Source organism: Pyricularia pennisetigena (genome assembly GCF_004337985.1).
Source record: "Pyricularia pennisetigena strain Br36 chromosome Unknown Pyricularia_pennisetigena_Br36_Scf_20, whole genome shotgun sequence".
Taxonomy (NCBI): Eukaryota; Fungi; Ascomycota; class Sordariomycetes; order Magnaporthales; family Pyriculariaceae; genus Pyricularia; species Pyricularia pennisetigena.
The window spans coordinates 68,379-92,143 of record NW_021940932.1 but is presented as its reverse complement, the minus strand read 5'-3'; the positions used below and the strand labels follow the sequence as shown (position 1 = coordinate 92,143).

Below are 23,765 nucleotides of genomic sequence, written 5' to 3'. Positions count from 1 at the left end.
TGAGAGAGAAGGTGACGAAAGCTGGGTGTCTCCATTACTCGACTACAATCGGGTGATCTCGTGTGCTTCCAGTGTCCTCCACACAAGTCTTCGCCGGCTTGCAAATGTCTTCCTTTTTGACCCGAGTCTCTTTTCGAGTTTTCGCAGCGTGAAATTCATCAGGTGGTGTGCACATATCCGACAAGCTTAGCATCTTACTGCGCCGCCCCTCAATACAGCTTCTAGACTGGTGCTTGTTCGGAGCTTTCCTCATGGGCAGATCGGCTCTGTTTGGCGCGGCTTCACGAATGGCCGGAAGCCGGATAGATTGGCTCTCATTCTCATATGGAGACAGAGAGAATGCTGGGCCATGGGTCTGTCTCCTGATATGCGATTGGTACGATATTCCCAGCTTTAGCTCTAGTAAAGCTATACGCTTCTCCAATTTTTGGATTCTTTTGGTCTTATCGTCAGCTCGACGCTGGATAGTTTTGAGCCGGTTATAAGCTAGTAGCGTGTCAGTTGCTCTGTAGCCAAAGACATTTTTACTTTTTTACAAGTACTTACATTTGGGAATATTTCTGGTCAAATCATTGGGTGGAAACCGCGCTGTTCCACGTTCGCTGCCGGCGATCAAGGAGTGGAAACCCTGTTGCTGGCCTTGCAGCAACCGTCCATCTATAAACTCCGCCTTCCCGGCGTCAGCTAGGGATCGAAACTCGTCTGTGTAGGTTGAGGAGGTCATTAGTGGCATTGGGAGCCGATGACGACCTGTGTCAGGTACGATCGACAGCGGGTTGAAATAAGACTTCATGGAGGGCATGACTTGAGCAAAAACTAGGGCCAAGGCGGAGGACCGGCAGGTGATATATTATATCAAAGGCTTGGTCACCTTCAGCACAGCAATATATGGTCGAATGCAAAGGATACTTGGGATGCGCAGTTAAAGAAGTGTCGATCGGGCTAGTCCAATGCTCATTTTCCGGTAAATAAAAAACAAAGCACCCACAACACAGACTCACTGTCAAACACAGACGATTCAATAACCTTTTGTAACAAACCACCGCTAAGTGATAGAATACGATTACGATAAGAAATACATAGCGCGCCCGTGACGACGCGTCTCCCGCCTACCAAGCCACTTAGCCCACGCCCATGAAACCTGCGTCATGTACCATTTTCACCCTATACATTACTTCAGTACCATTATCCTATTATGCGAACTCGCAAGCCGTGAAAAGGGATATCATGATCAGCAGCTGCACGCCCATCCAGGAACACAACAACGCGCCAGACCCTCAGGTGAACGAAAACATGCGCCCAATCACTGTGGAAAGTAAGGGGTGAACAAGGCGGTCTCCATCAAAAGTGAAACTGTAACTCAGAAATTACAGTTAATAACCATCGGCCGGTTGGCAGCATGCCGCCTCTGACGAGGGGCATTAGCACCCCAGTGGCGCGAGAATGAACGTTTTGCTTGCGGGTATTGTGGAACTCGTGCCTACCTTGTAAGGGTAACGGCCGGATGCGAGCCAAAGCCATGATCCGAGAGATGATCACAGCCTAACACATCACGGAGATGTGAATCCGCAGTCAGTCTCCACGGCACCCTCTCGCACACTTCCCGCTTACTGCATCACCAACCAGCCACCTTTCGAAGCAACTTTCAAGAACCCGCCACCTCTCCAGCTGCCTTTATGCACCGCCCAGCTTCTTTACACTTATACCCGTTTGTAATTGGATTGTTCCCACGATCTGCTGACCCTCAGAGGCCTATGAACGCCAATGAATTCCCGGCTTGCCTCACAGATCGGGGACGGTCAATCAACGAGCACAAAGGGTGGCTTCGCAAACCCAATGATACCACCCCACCTTCCCCCTTTCGCTCACCAACTGACCCCTGGATAAGCAAGCAGCCATCCACGAACAGATGGCCAGAGCATACTCATCGCATGCAGCCAAGACAGAAATAACTATCGAGTGGTCAGGCTATGGGCAGTCTGTTCCGCGACAGACGCAGTCCAGCCCCGCTGCTCAAGTACTTTAGAGCTCGTTTTTTTCCGGATGATCCACTTGAAGATCGCTTCCTCTACAGCGCGTGCTAAACTGCTGCTCTGTGTATCTCAAAGCATAAAAGCAAACAAACCTGCCGATCAGTCGCGTCTTATGGTTTGTCTTATCTTTGTGTTGAAATACAAGGGTGGTATACACGCCGGTTTTAACCTAATTTTTATTGGACACCCTGTAAGTCGTCACAACTACCAAACTCCACTAGCAGGGGAGCTTTTCCGATAATTGAAGCAAGCTTGTTGGGCTTGGATGGGAAAGCGGAGTTGAGGCACGCAAAAATAGCGAGTTGTTAAGTTTTGCAGAGCATCTATGTTTCACAAAAGCTTGTTTGGCTGACCTAGGGGTTGAATTTACAGCCGCTGCTGTAGCTCCATTCTGAAAATATGGGGAGTGTTGGTTTATCGTGCTTCTGTCCTAGTATGCATTGATAAGAATACAGCCACAAGTCATGTGATGAAGAACGTGACCTAATTACCGAGCTGAACGCATGTTGTAATCCCAGCTGTCATGAGCAGTCCACGGCCAGAGCCGTCGCTCAGTCTGACCCAGACCCGTCGACAGAAACATCGATCATTTTCTAGTACCTCTAGTCCTGGATGACGACCTATCATGCAAAGTATGGTTCCTTGGCGGCCTCGCAATCCGGGCACTTCTCCTCACACCTTCGTCATAGAAACTGCCCATTACTGAAGCGGCGATTGTGGTTGTTCTTCTCTCGCGTAGTTTCGAGGCCCTTGCTGTTGGTCGTGTTAAAGCTGGAGTGATGGTCGAGTTTGGCTGTTGTAACTTGCGACGCGTAGCAGCACGCGAATTTACTTGATCTGCGTCACCATCTGGGTGACGGCGTTTCCTATTTGAAACTCTTGACGGCGTAGCGTCTGGCAGTTCATCGTCTCCGGGTTTTCCTAGCGTGATCTTAGCTAAGTTTTTCCATTCATTTTGGTGACAAAAGCAGGTAAATATACTTACGCTCCGCACCAATCAAGCTTGCGTATTTTTCAGCGAGATAGGCTTCCTTCTCCTCCCAATACGTAAGATCATCAATAATCATCGTTTGCTCCTTCTCTCTCCTTCTTTGATCCTCTTTGTACATTTCTATCTCCTTCTCTCTTGCCTCCTTCCTGGCTAAAAGCCATTGATCTCTGGGCATCTTTGCCTTCTTCCTGTAAATTTCCTGCCGCTGTTCAGGGGTCATTGCGTCATATTGGACACGCGAAAATCCCATCTCGTCAGGAGGATGGATAGTTTCCATAATGTCGTCCGTAGGAACTGGTGTTACTCTATTGCCACGTCTGTGGGCACCTCGTTCGTCGATGTAGATGTCATCTACCTCCTCAACGACGTTGCAACCTGGTTCGCCACAATGGTTCTGCAGGCCTGATAGCAGATGGTATACAGACCATTTAGCCCGGTTGCGCTTTTCAGCGTCCACCAACTTCTGCAAATCTGGATTTTGCCAGATCATGATCATGCTACCCAGGGGGAAATCTTCTCCATAGAACAATAGATGGTTCGACGGCGGCGGTGACGGCGACGGCGACGGCATACCACTTTCTGATTTCATATTGTTAGCTTTTTCGTCAAGTGGAAATGTTGCATAAAGCCGTAACAATACCTGGGGATGTCTCGATCCACGCCTGGAAAGCGTCTGTCCTGCTTTTCCAGACAAATTTGTGATACGGGGCACGGTGGGGCGGAGGTGTCTCGCTGGAGAAGTTGGAGCTGGTTTCACTGCTTGGCTCGCGCCATGGCCGGCTCCTGGGGAGATCCCGGGGTAGGGAAGGTCCCGGGGCCGGCCAAGACAACATCTCAGAAAGCGGCCCTGAGGAAACAGTGGAGGGCGGTGGTTGATAAAGTGGCTCCGGTGACGGAAGTTTTGATGGTTGATGCTTTTCCCGCTCAAGAGTGCTCCAGAGCCATGTTAGATGTTTGGCTTTGGCTTCCCAAAACGATGGGCTTTTGAGGTTGAGAGTTGGACCTCCATTTTTGAGTCGATAAAGGAGGGCTTGACCCTCACCGAGATAAATCTCCTCATTTTCTAAAACTTGCAAGCCTTCGCCCCCCAATTTTGTAATGCCAGTCAGTGCGTCACGGACGCGTCCCTTAGCTTCTTTTATCCTGACGACAGGCTTGTATTTCTGGAGAGAACGAAGTTGGTCCTCCCAGAACTTAGGGTCATCGAGGTCAGGTTTGCCATTTCCCTTATAAACGAGATCTCGGTAATGGTGGTCGCGGCAGCCGTAGTCGTCATTGTTGATTTGTGCACGTACGGCAAACAAAATGCCTACATTTCTGGATTGATTTTCTAGCCACCTGATAAGATGATGCACCCGACGTTTCGCTTTGTTCAATCTTTCTCGAGGAAGTAATGGGATTTGCTCCTTTAGTTTGATAAGATTATCTTCTGTAAGGCGCTGGTGGGAACGGTGGTTGTCCATTGTGACGATAAGACTGTTGGGTGATGAGGTTAAATCAAAGAAGAGGTGGAAACAAAGAAAAGTGAAGGGTGGGGCGCAAATGCGTTGGTCTGTGACCTCTGTGTTCCCAAGTTCGCGTCGAAATGGACAAAATTTGGCTCGTCTTGGCAGAGTTGTGCCCAGCCAATGGCGCCGGAAGACAACAAAGATCGCGCCGGTTGCAACCTAGAACGGATAAGGATCTCGCGACAGCCAGTGAAAACTATACAGCACGCGTGGTGATTTCTGTGTTACAACAATTAGCCAGACTGGTTGGCTCCCCGGCGTTTAGGCAACCTAGTTTGCCCTGCTTCGACTTATTAAAGGACGCCTGTCCCATTAAATTACACTGCTTGCTCAAACTATTAGCAGGCAGCGTCTTTGCTGTAGCTTTTGCACCATGTCTTCTCCCGCCATAATTTTCACAATAGCTTCCGACAATCGCAAGTTTTTAGCTTATTCGCACAATGATCAATTCAGAGTCGGTGACGGTGTTGAGTCCTTGCTTAGCTGTTTGAGCGCTGTTACTGAAGGACAAACTCCTGCTCCACAATTATTTGAGCCAACTTTGCTCAAATTTACGACGGCTCATAACTTTAAAAACCCGTGAGCTCCTATTACCTTTCTTATTCTAGCAACCACTCTTCGAAAATCCCGATATCAGTATTCCGTTAAGCGCCGCACTGTTTCTAACAATCATAGTGGAGTTGTCCTGTTCGGCCGCGATCAGCAGTTGTGCGATGTTCTGCTCGATAACCATAAAAAAAACGGAATATCCAGAGAGCATTTCTCTGTCGCTCAAACTCCCCATGGTGCGCTTATCCTGAAGAACCTTAGCCGCAACCAGATTCAGATCGAATCCTTTACCCAGGGGTCAACCACCCTGTATCCTGTTGTAACGAACAGGGTAAGCCAGGTGGCTATTGCGCAAAGGGACTGGTGTGAAGTTGATGTTGGCTTTAAAATCCGACTTGAAATTCCCCATACACCCGCGCCGTTCCAAGGACCTCACAAAGAAAACGCGTTGGACCTGCCATCGCTTGAAAACCTATCGCTCGAATCGCGACTGAGAGCAAGTTTGCAAGATTATGGCTACACGCTCGGGTCAAGGCTTGGGGATGGTACCAGTGGGTCCGTGTATCGTGCGACCAGCATACTCAATCCCAAAGTAATCGCTGTCAAACAATATCACGAATACACGGAGGCCAGGCAAAACGAAGGCAAAGTCTTAAATCTTCAACATGTGCGTAAAAAAAGCTTCAAACTGGTTTTAAATTGGCTAACCATCACATTAGAAACACATCGTTCGGTTCCTCGGCTTTATGAAATGGAATGGCCTGCCTCCCACATTGTTTATGGAGTTTATCGACGGGTCGCACCTCGCAGATGCACATCGCCTATACCCCATCAAAAATCGCGAGCTTAAAGATCTCCTCAGCCAGTTGCTCCAAGCCGTGGCTTTTCTCCATCAGGCTGGAGTCACACATCGAGATATCAAACCTGAGAATGTGATGATTGTCCGGCGTGACGAAATCTTCGTCAAGCTGGCCGACTTTGATTTGGCATCAGTATCTACCACAAGCCTCGAAGAATTTTGCGGCACGCCCCGATACGCTGCACCAGAAATCATGTTCGGGGAGAAGTACAATAGCAAGGTGGATGTTTGGTCCCTTGGTATTGTAGGACTCGAGATTTCGCATGGGCTTCCTAGTTTTTCGAGGAAAGGCTGGCCGAATATTATCAGGGATCATATCGCCTCTCAAAACCAAACTCCGATACTTCACTTTATTTCCAAGCTGGTTAAAAAGGATCCAATTGAACGGCTCTCCGCCCAACAAGCATTGGACGACGGGTTCTTCGAGGCCGAAGGGGCTGCCGACAAAAATGCTCTCCCTGGGGGAGGACAGCAGCACACACCATGGCGACGCACAGCCAGCCCCGAGACCCTTCCAGACACAGAACCCTGGGGATGTTTGGCAGTGGTGCCGGAACCTGGGTTCCAAGATGTCAGCGAGCCTGGAACTGTCACACACATCGCTACTCCGTCGCGTCCGGATCCGGCCGGACACGATAAATCAGACGCATCTAGCGCTGGACCCTCTGTGTCAAGGCGAAAGAGACTCGTTGGGTCAAAGCCTTCCTCGGCCAAGGAACACAGAAGGTCCGCTGCAGATTCTCTATCTTATTTCACCGAGGCGGAATATCATGAAACATTTTTAGCGCCCCAGGATCGGTCTTACCTGCAGCTCGCAGTGGTCAGCCCCAAAAGCGCCCACGTTCCAGTCGAGATACCATCCGAGGGCCTTTATGCTTCATCACTTGGCCTACCATGGAGTCTTCATCAGGCTGGGGGCGATTTCCCGGCACAACACCCCCCGATGGATCGGATGTATAATGAGCGGCTGGTAGCCGGCCTACCATTCTGCCCCACTAGCGTGCGCCAGTATGAGAGCGATGTTCCACAACAGCAAGAGGACAACGGTATAGTTAACTGGAACGTTGCGACCGTCGGCGTGGCGACGCAAAAGATTAGCCCAGATAGCAACGTTCTAAGGTGAGCACCATTGTCTCTCTATTCTAAATGCACACGTCTGTATTGCTAACTGCAAAACAACAAGACTCCAATCCGAAGCTCCCCGAATCCAGGCCAAAGAATCACACCTGAGCCCTCAGGACGTTCAAAATGATAAAGCAACAAACATTGATGGAGGATTCGAATTACCTCCACATCAGGAGCGCCCCTTTGCTCCGCGTCCCGGAGACCTTAGCATACGCGATGTCTTCACCGACAAACATATTTTGAAAGTGGTCGTGAAGAACAGGGCAGTGTCTATGAGACTTCCAGACTACTACCTGAACGCCACCCAAATATTCCAGGCGGTCGGCCTAAGTCTTTGGAGGCGCAAGAAATTACTAGCTTGTGTCCAGGAGAATTCACAAATGAGCAAGGAAACAGATGGTATTTGGGTTCCGTTCAGGGATGGTGTCTTCCTCTGCAAGGAAGTAATGCTTTTTGAGGAAGTTCGAAACTTGTTCAAACATTCTGACCAGCCACTCCCACCAGACAAGGATAATTACTTACATCGGGCATCCGGGTTGCCGGCTGGTTATGAGGTTTTGAATTTCGGTAAAAACAAAACTGTCGTTTTCCAAAAAGTCGATGGGGCTGTCAACGCCACTAGCCTGTGCGCCGGTTCTGCAACATTGCGAAGGGCTCTTTGGGAATTTCTTCGAAGCCACCCTCAAGTACGGGTTGTTAAACGGATACGAGGCAATGCGAGGGCTCAAGGAACTTATATTGCACTCGCGGACATTGACATTATCTGCGATCATTTCAAATTTGTGAACCCGAAAGATGAGATTTTGTCAAGGATTCATGCGACGCCGAGCGGCGAGCCGCTGTAGAATTTGTGCGAGGCCACCGCCAAAAACGGCTACGGCGTCGGTAATTGTACCCCACCTAATGCTACTGCTACTGCTTCCGGCAGTGAGAGGTCCGTTTTGGAAATGAAAGAAAGGAATGCGGAAACTGGCCCGACTCAAACTGACAGGGAGACTTGAATATGTACTAAAATAGGTTCCGGTGGATAAGGTATCTTGGGATTAAGATGCGTACTAAATCGGTGTGTATGACTAACACCATTCCAAGCCCCAACCACAAAACCCGATTTCCCTTTGGTCGACGTTCCCAACATACGACTCTTGTTTTGTGCAAATTGAATGGTGAAATATAATGCTGGAAAGGGGAAGGTAATAACAGCAGGTAGGTGTGCTTTCAGATATTCAACGTCGTGCGATAACAGGAATCATATTTGCCTGCTGGCTCCCTCTACACCAAACAGTTTCCCAAATTAGTAATCGATTCTCTAGTTTACCGAAGGCCTGAATACTGTTATATAGTACCAGAGTCAGGATTTTAAATACTTCAGGTTAGAAAGCAAATGATAACACCCACCGCGTTGAACCAAGGAAGAATGAATTACGACAAGCAACTCTCTCTTCTACCACTTTCCTCCACTGTTCGAAGCAAGGAACCCTGCAGGATTCCTTAAAAGCCGAGATCCAAGCTCTGCAACAACAGGTTGAAACTTTGGCGAGCCATAATAATTATTTCTCTACAAAAAACGATCAATTGCAAAAGCAGGTGGATAGATCAAAGGAGCGTCTATCGGACGTCTTGAAAACAGTCCAAAACATTTTGCAAAACTGTGTTAGAAATTCAAATCAAGAATACTTGAATGGAGATGAGGGAACCATCACTATATGCAGGCAGAGTTTTGATCAAATGAACTTTTTTGAAAGCTAAAGAAGTTTGCCTAATAAATCTATTCAATTTTATGATGGCTTGATGAAACATCAGGTAACAGCAAACAAAGTGTTTAATCATGTGGCATGCGGCGACATGTGGTGGCGTGTGCGCCATTTCTATAATGCCAAGGGCGCTTGTCGGTCTAATATTTTTTCAACTCATTCTTTGTTGATTCGCTTTTCAAACTGTAACTGCGCTATATATATAGACATCAGATCTGAACTCACCACTCTTCACGAAGCCCGCTTTCGATTTACACTATGGCGTGTTGAAAACGACCAGTGAAATCGCATGCAAGTTAGTAGATAACCAGAGTCAGCATCACTTTATCAGCTTGACTAGGAATCTGGACCAAGTTCCTGGGTCAACATTGATCACAGCGAAGGAGGCAAGGGGCCATGGACAGACTGGAAGGGTACGAAGCAAAGGGAGAGAAAAAAACAAGCTGAGTAAAACAAGATTTGGAAGATTAATAGTGCCTACGTACGCTGTATCTAAGTTTATGTCTAGAATACAAGGCGTCACGCCGACTAATCGGTGGGCTTGTTGGTATGTTCTAGGATGTAAAAGCCATCGGCATTCCTTATGTACGGAAATGTGCTGCTGCTGCTGCTGTAAGCCCGAGGTTGCGGTCAGGCTGTTTCACAGGAGATCAGAGTCTTTTAGGTGCTATCACTGTCTCATGAAATCGCGCGTAATACCATACGGATTTCTTCCGGCCCTGCCATTTACCTGTGAGATCCATTCGTCACGCCTGACAGCAGATGGTGGCCTGACTCGAACTGACAGGAGAGTTTAAAGAAGACGACTTGTGATTTGAACGGCAGCTACACCTACGTCGGTCAGTCGGAAACGTTGGAAGATGCGTCGGCGAATAAAGATTTTCAGCTAGTATTGGAACGTTGCCTTATTTTGAGCCAATTAGAGCTCCTTGGGGGACGACAGTTGGTAGGCCAAACTCAAATCAACAAGGTCAAAACGACGTAACATTTACACTCTTCTATCCCCGAAAACTTAGATGCATGACCCGGATATTTTTTAGCCTTCCAACTCACGACTGACCCACGTGGGTAAAGTCACCGTCCCATTCACGATAAGTCATCACTCTAACGTCTCGATAGGCTCGCCGTTCTTGATGGACTTCAAGTAATTCTCTGCCTCTGGGTGATACTTGATCCTTGCATAACCGCCATTGTTCTTGGTGTGTCTGTAGACGTGGCTGGCAAAATTGTCCTTGCGGGTTTCTTGTTTTTGACATATTAAACAGGTGAAATCAAAGGTTTTACTATGTTTCCTGTTGCAAGCTTGTTTAGCTTTTAGCTTTTTGTGATTTTTATCTTTTAAGTGCGATCATCCCGAGATAGAGATACTCACTTCTGATGGCGCTTCAGATGTGACAGGGTGTAATAGCTTGCCACACAGTCTTTACAACAATATTTCTTAACCCCATTGGCCTTGCTGCGCTTTGGTTTCCGGCCCCTCGATTTTCTCCTGTTGCTTTAAAACTTTTAGACAAGGTCCCTTTCATGGCAACCTGAGTCGGGCCAGTTTCCGCATCCCTCTCTTCGATTTGCAAAACGCACCTTTGGCTGCCGGTAGCGGTAGCAGCATTGACTGGGGTACAACCACCAGCATTACAATTTGCTTTCAGGTGGGTTTTGTCGGTGGCCTCGCAATTGTATGGCGGCTCATCGCCCAACGTATATCCATAACTGGGTATCCGACTTTCTCTTTTTCCAGGGAGATGGTGGTTTGCGCAAGATCCGTATTAGCTGTCTGCTGGAGCCCATAAAGTTGGCTTTGGCCGGTTGAGCTCAGGGAGTGTTGACCCCATGGTAAAGGAAGATCTTCGTCTTCATCCATTTGCGCAGTCGGTTTTTCGGGCCCACCCCAGGCAGCAACAAAAGATCCCACCAATAAAGGATGAAGTGGATCATGAAGGTTGATACCTCCACTAGACTGAGAACTGGTTTGGCTTGCCTGCTCGGCAAGGTTACCAGCATCGAAATGGTCGACGTCGTGGTATACGGCAAATGTTGCACAATCCATGGTTCGAGACGTAGCTGTGTGTTTGACGGGTCGATACTTTTGTTGGGAATGACAAAACGGACAGAATTGTTTCTAAAACAGCGTTAGAGATTAAAGAAATCGATCTCAATACATTACGGCAGAATCATGGGAACAGGTTTCCACAGGCAAGCACATCCTCCCTTTTCAAGCGTCTATAGCCAAGATTCCCACGAAAATGGCCGTGAGCTCGCACGGGCGACTTGCTAGGTGCCCCCTGACGCCAGATGGACACGCTTCAGCGAGGACTTTGGCGCGTAATGATATACCAAGTTCACGTTCGCGTCCAAATGGAGCCGATTGCCACTGGTGCCGGCCTTGCATCATATCCCTGAGTTGGAACCTAACAACCGTGAAAACTTTGGAATCTCCAATCAGAGCCTAAACAGCACTGGCGCTCGCGACGACGCTCCCACTACCCTTACTTCTCAACCAAGGAGAACAACCAACCATAAGACGCGACTGATCGGCGGGTTTGTTTGGATAAATAACAGCACTCAACACGCGTAGAGGAGGAGGCGATTATTTAGAGTGGATCATCTTAGGAGAGAGAGGGGGACTGGACTGCGTCTATTACGGAACAGACTGCTCATATCCTGGCAATCCTTCGCTTATTGCCACGTTGGCTGCATACGTATGCTTTGGCCGCATCCTTCTTTTGTGGGCGTTCTTTGTGGATCCAGTATGCATTGTTTGCTCGTCCCACCTTAGTCGGCGAGCAATGAGAGCAGGTGTGGTGGGATATGGGCTTGTGAGTTACACAGTTTCTCCTTTGTGGAGGCCTCCTTGTTCACCGTTTATCTTTCAGGTTGATTGGGCATGATTTGTGTTGCTTGCGGGTGGCGCGTTGTTTTGGTTGTCTATCCACTGAGTGAACAGGGAGCATGTACCCGGTCATCAGATGTTCTTTTTCACGGCTGCTTTGGAGCTGGGGTGTGGACGCAGTCACTTTTTATAGTAGCAGTACTAATCGTTCCGGATGCCAGCTTCTTCACATCGGCTACACCCATGCTCGCGCAGGGGGTAATCACACATACGAGTTAACCGGGGTTGCCCATACCCTCGAAAGTCTGCTTTGGGCGACCTTGATCGTTTCCGGCCGCCAGTTGTCCCCGGGGCTTTGAATCACCCAGCCTGGGGCTCCTTGCTTGACGATAAGCTCCGAGAAACTAAGAGGCAGAGGGGCTATCGTGATTCGCTGCGTCTCCCGTACCTTTGTATGGTCACTTAAGGCGATTTATTTTGAGCCAGACTACCTGCTGAGTTGTGATAGGGAAACCCAGGACGTACGGATGTTGTTTTTGTATTTATCAATATATCTTATTCTCTTTTCAACCGGCAATCACATTCCCGGCTGCTGGTATTAGATTGGTACCGAAAACTGATGCAGGCATCCGGCTCTATCACCACGTATTTGTCGTCAGCCTAGTTGCAGAATGACTGGCACCCCAACCTCCTGTCCTTGATACAACCTTCGAAAGAACCTTCGAGGACCCACCTTAGCGGGACAGTACACCCATTAAGCCGTCACGGTAATAAGATGATTTCTCGCGAGAGAGGTGTCATAGGGTGGGTCTTGGAAGGTTACACAAAGGATTCCCTCGCCTCTTTGTCTTGATATTCCTTGCTCGGGTGGGTTTAAAATGGTCATGGATGGGGTGTATGCGTTATATTCTCGATCATGAGACCACCCCGGGAGCAGTAAATGAAACTCGGCAGTGAAACCTGCATCATGTACCATTCTCACTGTATGCATTTTCAAGTACCAATATTCTGTTGGGCGACTCGCAAGCCGTGAAAAGTGATATTAATATTAGCGGTGAGGGGCATCAACAGCCTAGTGGCGCAAGAACGAACGTTTCGCGTGGGGGCATTGTGACGAGGATCCGGCCGAGAGGGTGTGTCCTTTCTCCTCGAAGGTGTGAACGCATGCAGAGCAAAGGAACGATAGAAAATCATGTTCTTATTAAAATAACAGGGGTACGCAAAGGAATGTGGTGCACCCTTATTCATCCTGGCTGCAGTCTGGTAGTCGTATGCGGAACATCAGTAATGGAGGAGAGGTGCATATCGGGAACCTGTGAGGCTGCTATTAGTAGGATCCATTTTCCCCTCGAACTCTTGGGATTGGCGCTGCCCAAGTATGTAATGCTGCCGAACAAAAGCGATGGCTACACCGGGTTTGATAAATTGAGCTGCAGCGTCCGAGCTACTCGGATGTGATACGCCTGGCAAGTTTCCAAAAACCTGTGCTGCTGAATATCCCTGGCCGTATTTCACAACCCGAAATGACAAGAAAGATCAGACCTTGGCTGCCGCCCTGGACTGAATCCAGATATTGTTGTCAGCAGCGGCAGATTTCGGCAATCACCGCCCTAAGAATGCTCGGTGGAATTATCGGTGGATTCCGTATGCACTTCTATTGTTCATGTGCCTCGGGTGTAATCCCATCCTGTTTCTCCTGCACGTGGGGAACAATCTACTCGCCGCCATTTTCTTCCCTCTCGGACTCCTTCAAGAACGTTTATGGGGCTCCATGAAGCGCATTCTGAATGCCGTTACAGACGAAGCGCTGAGAAGAACAACCGACCGTTCAGTCAGACGACTGATCCGCAAATTCACCCTCGGCACTGTTTTGGATTTTGTCACCGCATTCATTTTGATGGAGCGCAGCGAAGGAGGGCACATTGTAGAAAATGTCCGACTTTTTGCCCATTGTTGCGTCGCCATTTTTGAAATCGACTGTCCTTTAGTCTTTTATAATATTCGCAGCGGTCAAGCTCACATTCAGAACTGCTTGTAAATACCTTGCTTAGACTTAGTCAGCTTTGCTGCGAACGCAGCAAAGCTGACTAAACCTAATCACACGAACCGCAAGATAAATATTAAATCAAAAAATAAATAACAAAAGCTAATTTTTAGGCCATAGTGGCAGCGGTAAAACGGTTCTGCTCAAAGCTATGGCAAAATTTTGCAACGCAAACGGGGGCGTTGCCTTGTGTGTCGCCTCCTCTGGGGTTGCAGTGTTACAATTTCCCGGCGGACGTGGTGCGCATTCCGTTTTCCGCATCCGTTTATCATTTAGCAAAACATCCTTTTGCTCTTTGAAATGAGATTATAAAGTGGTTTGACTGCTTAAAAAAGCTGATTATCTGGAATGAAGTACAAATGCAAAATAAATTCTGCGCAGAGGCTGTCGACCCTGCCATGCGGCGGATCCGTAAAAACAATAAGCCAAAGAGCCTAGAGAAGGATTGGATAAGATACAAGTTTGCAACAAGGGTTGAATATGTATTCCAAAGGCGGACAGAGGCGATGAAAGCTTTCGTGTTCCTCAGCTCCTAGTCAAGACCTTGTACCAGCACTCAGACGCATCGCATCCCTGGCGCACAGCACAGCCGGGGACTGCGGGAGACCGGTACAGGGCTCACGCATGAGCTTGGACTTCACCATCGCCTTTGCCTTTTGCAACTCCGACTTCAGTGCATCGGGGTCCTCAGCCAGACGCCGGTGCGCCTCCTCCTGCTCCAGATTGCGCTTTACTGGTGAGGGCTCACCAAGGGGATTTTCACGTTTGGATTTTCTTTGGTTTCGTTTCTCGGCGTGCGGTGCAGAACTAGTACGGCAATGGCTGAGATCAGTTGCCTTGTAATGGTCTCTCTCGTGTTTCTCAAAGTTAAAATCGCGGACGGAGCTCTGGTGAGTTCGAACCAGGGTCGAGGTCTGGGTCGCACTCATGGTTGCGTTGCGAATCGTCAGCTGTCTAAGCATAGGAAAGGCAATTGGCTTTCGTCCATGGCACGGAAGTAGCGGACTCATGAGAAATGTGGACTCATCGGAAAGCTTCTGGGAGCTGCGCGGGGGAGAAACCATGGGGTCGTCTGATACTGCAATTGGGCATGGTCCTCCGCTGCCGAGCCATGTAAAGGAGAACTTTGAAAGGTTCGGGGCGAAAAGGCGGATGTAGTCCTCGATGATCTTTAGGTGGTCGAGGCCGGGTGATGGACCGCAAAAGTCCCATGAGTCCACCTGCACGTAAAGCTTCTGAATTTGGCGCCATCTGCGGCTGGCCGAAGGGAGACATCCAAAACCAGGTGCGTGTCTGAGGTATAAAAAAGCTGAAGGGTGGACCGATGAGAGCGTGAGCTTGTTCAATTTATCCAGAGGTGCACGCTCCATACAAATACGAAGACTGATAAGTGCATAGTCCACAATACTCCGCCTATAACGCTCTCTGGCGTCCTGACCAGGGCAGCGAATGGTTAGATGGCGCACGTTAGGCAGGTTCAGAAAGGTGTTGATAAAGGACGGCACGTTGGTCGCAGAGTGAAACAGTGGAGGGTACTGTTGAGTAAGCACATCAGCGAGGCCTGAGTTGCCATACTTTACCCTGCTGATGGGAGAGGCCATATGGGTGTAGGGCGTGTAGAGAAAGCTCATTTCATGGCCCGTAACTGGGTGTACCAGAGGGGGCAGGAAGGTACTTTCAGAGTGTGCAAAAGTAAAAGTCAGGTGCTGGATGTGGTGTCCGATCATCGACAAGGCCTTAATTCTCGAGGCCTTGGTAAAAGAGGTGGCCGTAAACGTCAGATGGGTTTGAAGGAAGATGCGCTTGGTAACAAGATTGCAGCAGGCCGAGTTCACAAGCCTGAGAGAGCATACGTCTTGTTTGGGCAAAACTACATATATGCCTTCGAGGACGCGCTCTTCCTGCCAGAGACGGTAGAATGCTCGTGGTTCTGGTACCATGTTGTAATGTTTGGCTCCTGGGGGTCTATTTGGTTGCCCTGCTGGTGTCGCTGTTTACAAAGCCTGTGTATATTCTATGGTGAGAATGATATACGCATGGGAGACATCGGGGGTCGATGAATGAAATACACACCAAAGGCCATTACGACTAGGCTATGACCGTTCAATCTGGATACAAATGCGGGTGTACGAATTCTAATATTAAAGAGGGAGAAAGCCATTGCGTTCCTTCGACTTATCCACCTGGGTCTTCAGGACTGCAAATTCCAGGATTGGATGGTAAGCTAATAACTCGCAAACCTCCCTGCAACGACTGCCTATGCCAATCAACCAAGCATATACCTCCGGCCTCCACCGCTCGTCTCTCGATGCAACCTGCACGGACCCACCACCCTCAGATCTTTACGCTGCGCCTCTCGGAGGATAGGAAAACTAAATCATATCAGCTTTCACTTACTGAATCGAATTGGGTTGGCATTTTGCAGGATTTCACGACGTGCCACTGCTTGTACTCTGGGCTTTGTCTTTGTCAAATACAAAACTTGTTATTTTATACCGCGGTTAAATAGCCCATACATACATCATTGGAGCTTTTCCAATGATTTGATCCCATAATCTGTGCATCTGTCCTTAGTCCCCCTCCCAGGACACTTTTGGCAAGGGATCGTCGTCATGTCGGTAAGAAGTAACAAATCCGAGGGCGAAGATTGTAACCCGGACATCACGATTTATTAAGCCTGCTCGTTGGTATTCCAGCGATCAGAACCCCCTGTACCGGTAGTCCTTGTTTCCTTCAATGCGTAACAACGGGCTGTTCCTTGCTGCTAGGGGTGGGTTTGATAAGCATGATATCTTCACTCGCCATAGGGGGAATCATAAACAAGGAACCCTGCCCTTAGATATTCTTTTTCATGGCTGCTTTTGAGTTGCACTGTGGGCTTATGGATGTTGTAACAATGCATAGCGTCAATATGGTACGCGGTGTTTACCCTTTGCGGCGTGGATGCAGCATAGCAGGAACACTCATTGCTCCAGGGGAGAGTTTTCATACGGTACATTTCATCAGCCGATCCACCTCTAAACTACGCGGCAGCTGGTCAGGGATTGCCAAACAAGAGAAGGGAGACGCGTCGCCACAGGACGCGTTATGGAAGTTACCACACTGTCGGTGTCTAGCAGCAATCTATCTACGTGTACTTTATCATTTCATTTACAAAAGAGGAAGGCAACACAAAGGCAACTCCCGCTGGCCTTAAAGTTGGTTTGGGATTTGTGGCTTCAGCCTGCCAACTTCTTTGCTGTACCCAGTTTAACTGAAGTTACTTTATATGATTTTCCCCAGCACTTCCGCCGAAAATAACCAAATGCTTCCATCTCCACGATGTAACAGCTCTGGCCACTACGGCACTGCATTTTACCCTGCTTCGTGGCTTTCTCAAACCTATCATCCTCCGCAGACGTCATGGGATAATGACACGTCGATCGAGAACAGAGGAGCCTACTACGGTTCCTACTACGGTTCCTACTGCGGTTCCTACTACGGTTCCTACTACGGTTCCTACTACGGTTCCTACTACGAGTCTACCAGGCATGAGAAGGCGTCGCCATTAAGCCAGGAGCCTCGCCGATCAGCCCGTAGTCGTCGGCCCTCTTTGCCAACCCGCAAAAACACTGCCCCTGGCGGCTCCGACAAACACAAAAGGTCTTCGTCGAGACAACACGAATCGTACTCTCGACCGCAAGCCCCTCCCCCAGAACACAAGCATCGTCCGGCTACTCAAGAGGACGCCAAGAAGCACCAAATCCCAGAGGGCTACTCACTATCTCACTGGGATCCCCTCGAAATTCCCATCATCTTGGCCGGTAGCGTTTTCGACGCCAACTCCCTGGGCAAGTGGATTTACGATTGGGTCGCCCACGTCCACTCTGGACCTGAGGGTCGTGAAATGATTGGCATTGCTGGCGAGCTATGGCTGCTTCTTATCCAGATCTCGGGCAAGATTAAACGTGCCAGCGAAGTCATGCCGGATATCCGAACTCTGGAGAACAGGGAGATGGTTGATGATTTTATCGAATCGGGTGAGCGCCTTAACGACAAGCTGCGCCGCCTCCTCAAGCGTTGTGAGGACCGCATGTTAAACTCTAAAAACACCAAGGGCAAGCTCTGCACTAATGCTGGTGTCAGGTTTATCGACACATTGCTGGGGCGCGACTACGAGCTGGGCAATACGGAAAATTTCATGTCCTCTGTCCGCCTTTGGAACCTTAGGTTCGATGCCAACTGCAAATATATCCTGGATCGCCCAGAAATGGGACATGGGCCGGGCAAACGGCCAACCGGAGGTCTTTTTTATCGAAGTAATCGAGCTAGCCATGGTGGCAAGCAACACTGATGAGCTCTACGAAACTCTATAAGAGGAGCAGAAACAAGTTAGAAGAGCCCAATCCTGCCGCACCTTTGCAACCTACGTGTTCCAGTACGAATCGCAAGGGGAAAGAGTATGGCTATAGTTCGCATGTATGCCAAAGCAAGCTTCCCCTATATGAATCACGCAGAGACCTATATTTCCCTTCAGGGCTTGTCGCCCAGTGATTGGGCGCATTTTTTTCGTTCGCCTGTAATGTCTGGCGCGTCGTTATGTTTCTGGATAGGAATGCAGCTGCTGATAATGATATCCCTTTTCACGGCTTGCGAGTCGCCCAACAGAATATTGGTACTTGAAAATGCATACAGTGAGAATGGTACATGATGCAGGTTTCATGGACATGGGCCGATCGGTGTATCAGATAAAATTGACAACTGTCATCGAGGCTGTGAAGGACTTGTTCGAAGCCTATGATCCAATCATTTATCTTTCGCTCGTGCCGTTTTCTGGTCTACTGATCAACAATACAAACAATGTTTTGCCTTTGGTTGTTTTTATCGTTGTATTGGACCGGTGATGATGATGGGTGGAAGACGCGTCGTTATATGCGCGTACTACGGTAGTCAGGACCAAAACCCGCCACTGAGTACGGATAAGTGGGCGACGCGGTTGGGGTCGTACTTTTTTGAGCGGGCCCTCACGGAAGGCAAGGACTTGCGCTTTGACAAGATCACTCTCTGGACTGGTATCGAGCGCGCTGGCGGCCCAGGGGCGACATGTGGTAGCGCGATTATTGGGATAACGCGTGGGGGCGTGTTGTCAAAATCAGTCTATAAATTTACGACTCCAGCCTGCCGAGTTTCATTTACTGCTCCCGGGGTGGTCTCATGATCGAGAATATAACGCATACACCCCATCCATGACCATTTTAAACCCACCCGAGCAAGGAATATCAAGACAAAGAGGCGAGGGAATCCTTTGTGTAACCTTCCAAGACCCACCCTATGACACCTCTCTCGCGAGAAATCATCTTATTACCGTGACGGCTTAATGGGTGTACTGTCCCGCTAAGGTGGGTCCTCGAAGGTTCTTTCGAAGGTTGTATCAAGGACAGGAGGTTGGGGTGCCAGTCATTCTGCAACTAGGCTGACGACAAATACGTGGTGATAGAGCCGGATGCCTGCATCAGTTTTCGGTACCAATCTAATACCAGCAGCCGGGAATGTGATTGCCGGTTGAAAAGAGAATAAGATATATTGATAAATACAAAAACAACATCCGTACGTCCTGGGTTTCCCTATCACAACTCAGCAGGTAGTCTGGCTCAAAATAAATCGCCTTAAGTGACCATACAAAGGTACGGGAGAAGCAGCGAATCACGACAGTCCCTTATGGTGTGTTGGTATGCGTTACAAGATATGTTTGCTAGTGATAAGACAGGCTTGTCGGCAGTCGTGACTACAGACGAGAAACGCGCACATCCTGGTGGGTACCTGGAACCTGGGTGAGGCCATGCTGGCGGCTGCAACCTCTCGGCCGTACCCTCGCAAGTCTGCTTAGAGAGACCTCTAGCGCTGGCATGTCTGTTAGCCTGTATGCTGTCTCCGCCGCAACCCAAAAATATTCAATCTTCTCCGGCAGCTAGGTATCCCCGGAACCCTGCTCACACCAAACATGTAAACGTTCTTTTTCGTTCACATAGTATTGCTCTATTCACTCCCGGCACATGTCATACCTCCACAATACCGCTGGCTCTTTTAAGTTTTGAGTTAGAGACAGAGGTAAGGGTACACCTGTCACAACCAGCGTTCAGATTCTATGGCCCAAAAGCGGGAAGCAGAATTCGGGCTACCCTTGGTTCCCATCACTTCCGCTTATCTATGTTTGCAACTAGCTGTAGCAGTGTTAGCAAGCCCGCCGATATGGCAGCAAAAGTTGATACATACAGCACAGACTCTCTTCATCCATTTGATAACATATATCGGGCTTGCATCGCATGCTTGATTGCAAAGAATTTTGATACTTTTCGCACCATTCCGATACAACGATTATGGAGTGGCCACAAGTAAAGGTCTTCTGTTTATGCTTAAGTTGTTAGTTGATTCAGGCTTTTTCACAGAAAAAGTAAGGGAAACATACCCGTATATGCTTACACATGACGATGCTTTTCTGAGGATTGGGATAGCGGCTCCAGGTACAGAAATATTGGTTTTAAGGCACACGAATGCTGGTTATATATTTACCAACATTTTGGCTAGTTGTGGTGTCTACGTTCTATTCTTCATTTCTTGGGGGAAACAACATATAACGTATCTCTCGACCGCACCTCTTGATATTGGTTGCGTTGTTGAAAGGCAATTCGAAATACCCATCGGAACTAGGTCGAGGGTATCCTTTACATTGCACGTTTCCCTTACCAAATTGGGATCTACAGGGGAGGATTTTGAGAGAGTGCGGTCAAGAGGGCGTAGTTGTTGTGTAGATCGCTGGATTCAGTCCCCAATCACAAGAGGTTTGTTCTGCCGCTAGGCAACCATGAGCACCCTTGCTCGACGTATGCTGGACGGAAAGGCCTGACTTCGATTGGCAAGCTTGCAGCCATCAGCCTGAAAATTATCAACCGGACACGAAGTTTGCCCGTTCTAGTTCCATATGGAACATTGGACAGTAAACCAAATCCGGCGCCCTCTCGCACACTTTACATTTTCTGCACTACCAAATATCCACCTTTCAATGTAACCCCAAAAACTCGCCACCTTTCCAACCTCACGCTTTGCCCAGCCTGGCTACACTCATGCGTGTATGTACTTGGATCATTGGGCGCAGGAACTCCATTTTCCGTGGTGTAAACTATAAAGTTCTGGTGTAAACATCCAATCTAACGGCAGTCTGCACGAGACATTGCTTGTTGACGAGGAAAGCCTTGTGGCTAGAGTAAACGATGAATATCGACACACTCTTCACTAAATTTTAGCCTTCTTAACAGCTGTGGGTGAAGGAGTGCGGTCGACAGGGTGCGTTCAGTCAAGGGTTAGTCGGCTTGAAGAGACTGACACGGGTGCGCTGCTTGAGTGATCATGATTACACCATCCAGACACGACGTGCTTGAGCATCGATATGCTCCTAGACGGAAACCGCGGTGCAGCTTGTTATTAGTTCACCCGCCAAGACGCCCACAAGAGCTTAGAGCTGTTTGTTTGGGATGCGACCTCGTCACCCACCGAAGTATGCCCTCGGCAATAGCGTTTCTAACTACTTTTGCTTGAGCGATGTCATGGAATCATGCGTGGTATGATACTGTTTTCTGTTGGCCCCGCAATTTATCGCTTTGTTTAATGGCTGTATCATCCCACTAGTTGTCTTTTCCATCCATGTTTATTACTACTGAATGCAAAGCTGGCTTTCAAGTCTGAAATTTGTTTCGACAATGTCCCTAAAATATTTTCCCAAGTTCTTAACACCTTGGCTCATAGCATTCTGCATGCTGTGGTGTGTGCCTTGTCTCTTTCCGCATCTACGGTCCAACCAATTTACTGACCTTTCCTTCTCAGGCTGCATAGGTACATCAGACTTATTGTCCACTGCTATAGTCACTGGACTTACAAGTCTAAGCCGATCCCAATAAAGCCCTCCTACACCGCAGATGATGTCACGGTTGTGATTCCCACGATCCACGACAACTTGGACGAGCTTCGGCCCTCGCTTGAAAGCATTCTGGCCACACGGCCGCACCGGCTGATCATTGTCACAACCGCCGACAAGTTTAAAGATCTGCAAGAGGTTAGAGAACGTCTCTCCAGCTCCAAAATCTGCATTCTCAGCACTCAGTACGCCAACAAACGTATCCAGGTGTGCGAGGCCCTACCCAAAATCACGACCCGCATCACCGTCATAGCCGATGACGACGTCACCTGGCCATCGACCATAATGCCGTGGATCCTGGCCCCGTTCGAGGACCTGAAAATTGGAGGCGTTGGCACATGCCAGCGGGTAAAAAGGGTTAGGGAGGGAGGGTTGGCGCTCAGGGTATGGAACTGGCTGGGCGCTGCCTACATTGAGCGACGCAACTTTGAAATTTCTGCAACACACAACATGGACGGCGGTACTTCTTGCCTGTCAGGTCGGACTGGCGCCTACCGATCTGAAATCCTCCAGGACTACGAATTCCGAGAAGGATTCATGAAGGAGGAGTGGTGTGGTAAGATCCTCAAGGCCGACGATGACAACTTTGTGAGCCGTTGGCTCGTTAGTCACCAGTGGAAAACTTGGATTCAGTACGAGCCGGAATGCGAGGTTGAAACCACGCTTGAAAACAACACAAAGTTTCTCTACCAATGTCTAAGGTGGGCCAGGAGCAACTGGCGGAGCAACTGGACGAGCCTAATTAAAGAGCGTTATGTTTGGAAGTAAGCCTCCCCCCGACGCAGATCTGGAGAGACCCAGCAACTAATAGATGTTTTCTTTCTCCACAGACAACAATGGTGGTGCACATATGCGCTACACATTGCGACCTTCACCTCACTTGCCTTTGCCTTTGACTTCCTCATATTGGCAGCTCTGTGGTGGGGAACTGAGTGCTGGAACCCGGTTTATCGGAAGTTTACCTTTTATGCGCAGCTCACTTTCCTGGGATTTTCTAAAGTGGTGAAACTTGTAGGTTTGATCCGGCGGTGCCCAGCAGACGCCGTTTACGTCCCCGTGTCAATCCTTTTTGGATACTTCCATGGCTTCATCAAGATTTATGCCGGTCTTACTTTGCATAAGGTACGGAAACCTCCGCATGCTTTATGAATTTTCGACTATCTAACTTAAGAGGAACGCTGTAGACCTCGTGGGGAAGCCGGGATGATGGCAACACTGGCATACTCCAAGGCCCAGCCCTGTATTTCAAGGCACAAGCGCATGGCGACAGCACCGACCCCTAAGAAGTCAAGATAAGGTGTGGCCTGTGCTTTTGACACTCGTTTCCTGGTGGCTCGATAATGTGGGCCTTCACTTCAGGTGTCATATGACCCTGAAACTGGTGTTAATTGACTGGAGTGGGCTAGCACGATCTAGGGTATAGCGCTTTGAAGATATTATGCTCCCAATGCTGATTAAGCGTTAGAAATCCTGCGACGCATAGATATAGCTATTGTTTTGACGTTAATGCTGGATAAAAACAGCCTCATGGAATTCTTTACCACCTTCATTTACTGCTGTAGCCAACTGAATTCTCGATGTTGCTGGTTGGACATCACTGCATATGCCTCGGAGTTTGATTAAATAGCACAAACAACGGGTATGTAGATATAACAGTGTCACCTTCGATTGTGCCACCCTGATGGCACAGAAGACTCGGACGCGGCGGCGAGTTGAAACTTTTCGAAAGCCAAGCTGAAATGAACAGCCACTGAATGGTTTGCAATTCGAAAATTCAGTGGTATAAATCAAGAGAGGGTGTAGACAAGAAGATGCGGTCGAGAAGATGCATGTGGAATGTATATGTCTGGGATCTCGCATGCACCCTCTCGACCGCATCCTCTTGTCTGCACCATGTCTGCATCCGCTCGAATACATAAGACTATTGCTTCCCTTGGAAAGACAGTTGAGGATCTACATCTCATCAGGCTGTAATCACGTAGGGATTACTTGGGTGCAGGCCAATCAAACCAATTCGTATTCGTGTTTTGATCAGTCACGCGTTTATGCAGGCTCTTAGCGTGCATTTGCAGTGACGACAAAAGGGTAATAAAGATCTTTAAGGAGCTTTTAGGCCTTCCAAGGAGC

General features: G+C 48.7%; 11 protein-coding genes across 11 annotated transcripts; 5 read left to right on the top strand and 6 right to left on the bottom strand.

Moving 5' to 3' along the window:
- Nucleotides 1–34: 34 nt before the first annotated feature.
- PpBr36_11219 (uncharacterized protein) lies at nucleotides 35–802 on the bottom strand (the record flags this gene model as incomplete). The annotated part of the gene is made up of 2 exons (XM_029898321.1): nucleotides 35–486; nucleotides 547–802. 2 exons carry the CDS (start codon nucleotides 800–802, stop codon nucleotides 35–37), a joined length of 708 nt encoding a protein of 235 aa, XP_029743245.1.
- Nucleotides 803–2,619: 1,817 nt separating this feature from the next.
- Nucleotides 2,620–4,487, bottom strand: PpBr36_11218 (uncharacterized protein; the record flags this gene model as incomplete). Its single annotated transcript, XM_029898320.1, has 3 exons — nucleotides 2,620–2,954; nucleotides 3,019–3,603; nucleotides 3,665–4,487. 3 exons carry the CDS (start codon nucleotides 4,485–4,487, stop codon nucleotides 2,620–2,622), a joined length of 1,743 nt encoding a protein of 580 aa, XP_029743256.1.
- Nucleotides 4,488–4,609: 122 nt separating this feature from the next.
- PpBr36_11217 (uncharacterized protein) lies at nucleotides 4,610–7,910 on the top strand (the record flags this gene model as incomplete). Its single annotated transcript, XM_029898319.1, has 4 exons — nucleotides 4,610–4,641; nucleotides 5,286–5,412; nucleotides 5,801–7,059; nucleotides 7,124–7,910. The coding sequence occupies 4 exons, from the start codon at nucleotides 4,610–4,612 to the stop codon at nucleotides 7,908–7,910; spliced, it is 2,205 nt and encodes a 734-aa protein (XP_029743250.1).
- Nucleotides 7,911–9,915: 2,005 nt separating this feature from the next.
- Nucleotides 9,916–10,449, bottom strand: PpBr36_11216 (uncharacterized protein; the record flags this gene model as incomplete). The annotated part of the gene is made up of 2 exons (XM_029898318.1): nucleotides 9,916–10,118; nucleotides 10,398–10,449. 2 exons carry the CDS (start codon nucleotides 10,447–10,449, stop codon nucleotides 9,916–9,918), a joined length of 255 nt encoding a protein of 84 aa, XP_029743244.1.
- A 12-nt stretch (nucleotides 10,450–10,461) lies between these two features.
- PpBr36_11215 (uncharacterized protein) lies at nucleotides 10,462–10,863 on the bottom strand (the record flags this gene model as incomplete). The annotated part of the gene is made up of 1 exon (XM_029898317.1): nucleotides 10,462–10,863. One exon carries the CDS (start codon nucleotides 10,861–10,863, stop codon nucleotides 10,462–10,464), a length of 402 nt encoding a protein of 133 aa, XP_029743249.1.
- A 1,779-nt stretch (nucleotides 10,864–12,642) lies between these two features.
- On the top strand, nucleotides 12,643–13,104 carry PpBr36_11214 (uncharacterized protein; the record flags this gene model as incomplete). Its single annotated transcript, XM_029898316.1, has 2 exons — nucleotides 12,643–12,781; nucleotides 12,914–13,104. Coding segments are annotated over 2 exons (330 nt in total), but the record flags the coding sequence as incomplete, so codon positions are not given.
- Nucleotides 13,105–14,226: 1,122 nt separating this feature from the next.
- Nucleotides 14,227–15,693, bottom strand: PpBr36_11213 (uncharacterized protein; the record flags this gene model as incomplete). The annotated part of the gene is made up of 1 exon (XM_029898315.1): nucleotides 14,227–15,693. Exon 1 carries the CDS (start codon nucleotides 15,628–15,630, stop codon nucleotides 14,227–14,229), a length of 1,404 nt encoding a protein of 467 aa, XP_029743247.1. The 5' UTR covers nucleotides 15,631–15,693.
- A 1,301-nt stretch (nucleotides 15,694–16,994) lies between these two features.
- On the top strand, nucleotides 16,995–18,023 carry PpBr36_11212 (uncharacterized protein; the record flags this gene model as incomplete). Its single annotated transcript, XM_029898314.1, has 1 exon — nucleotides 16,995–18,023. One exon carries the CDS (start codon nucleotides 16,995–16,997, stop codon nucleotides 18,021–18,023), a length of 1,029 nt encoding a protein of 342 aa, XP_029743248.1.
- Nucleotides 18,024–18,578: 555 nt separating this feature from the next.
- PpBr36_11211 (uncharacterized protein) lies at nucleotides 18,579–18,887 on the top strand (the record flags this gene model as incomplete). The annotated part of the gene is made up of 1 exon (XM_029898313.1): nucleotides 18,579–18,887. The coding sequence occupies one exon, from the start codon at nucleotides 18,579–18,581 to the stop codon at nucleotides 18,885–18,887; it is 309 nt and encodes a 102-aa protein (XP_029743246.1).
- A 973-nt stretch (nucleotides 18,888–19,860) lies between these two features.
- Nucleotides 19,861–20,153, bottom strand: PpBr36_11210 (uncharacterized protein; the record flags this gene model as incomplete). The annotated part of the gene is made up of 3 exons (XM_029898312.1): nucleotides 19,861–19,886; nucleotides 19,943–20,072; nucleotides 20,136–20,153. The coding sequence occupies 3 exons, from the start codon at nucleotides 20,151–20,153 to the stop codon at nucleotides 19,861–19,863; spliced, it is 174 nt and encodes a 57-aa protein (XP_029743251.1).
- Nucleotides 20,154–21,423: 1,270 nt separating this feature from the next.
- On the top strand, nucleotides 21,424–22,921 carry PpBr36_11209 (uncharacterized protein; the record flags this gene model as incomplete). Its single annotated transcript, XM_029898311.1, has 4 exons — nucleotides 21,424–21,485; nucleotides 21,557–22,402; nucleotides 22,469–22,760; nucleotides 22,823–22,921. The coding sequence occupies 4 exons, from the start codon at nucleotides 21,424–21,426 to the stop codon at nucleotides 22,919–22,921; spliced, it is 1,299 nt and encodes a 432-aa protein (XP_029743228.1).
- Nucleotides 22,922–23,765: the final 844 nt, after the last annotated feature.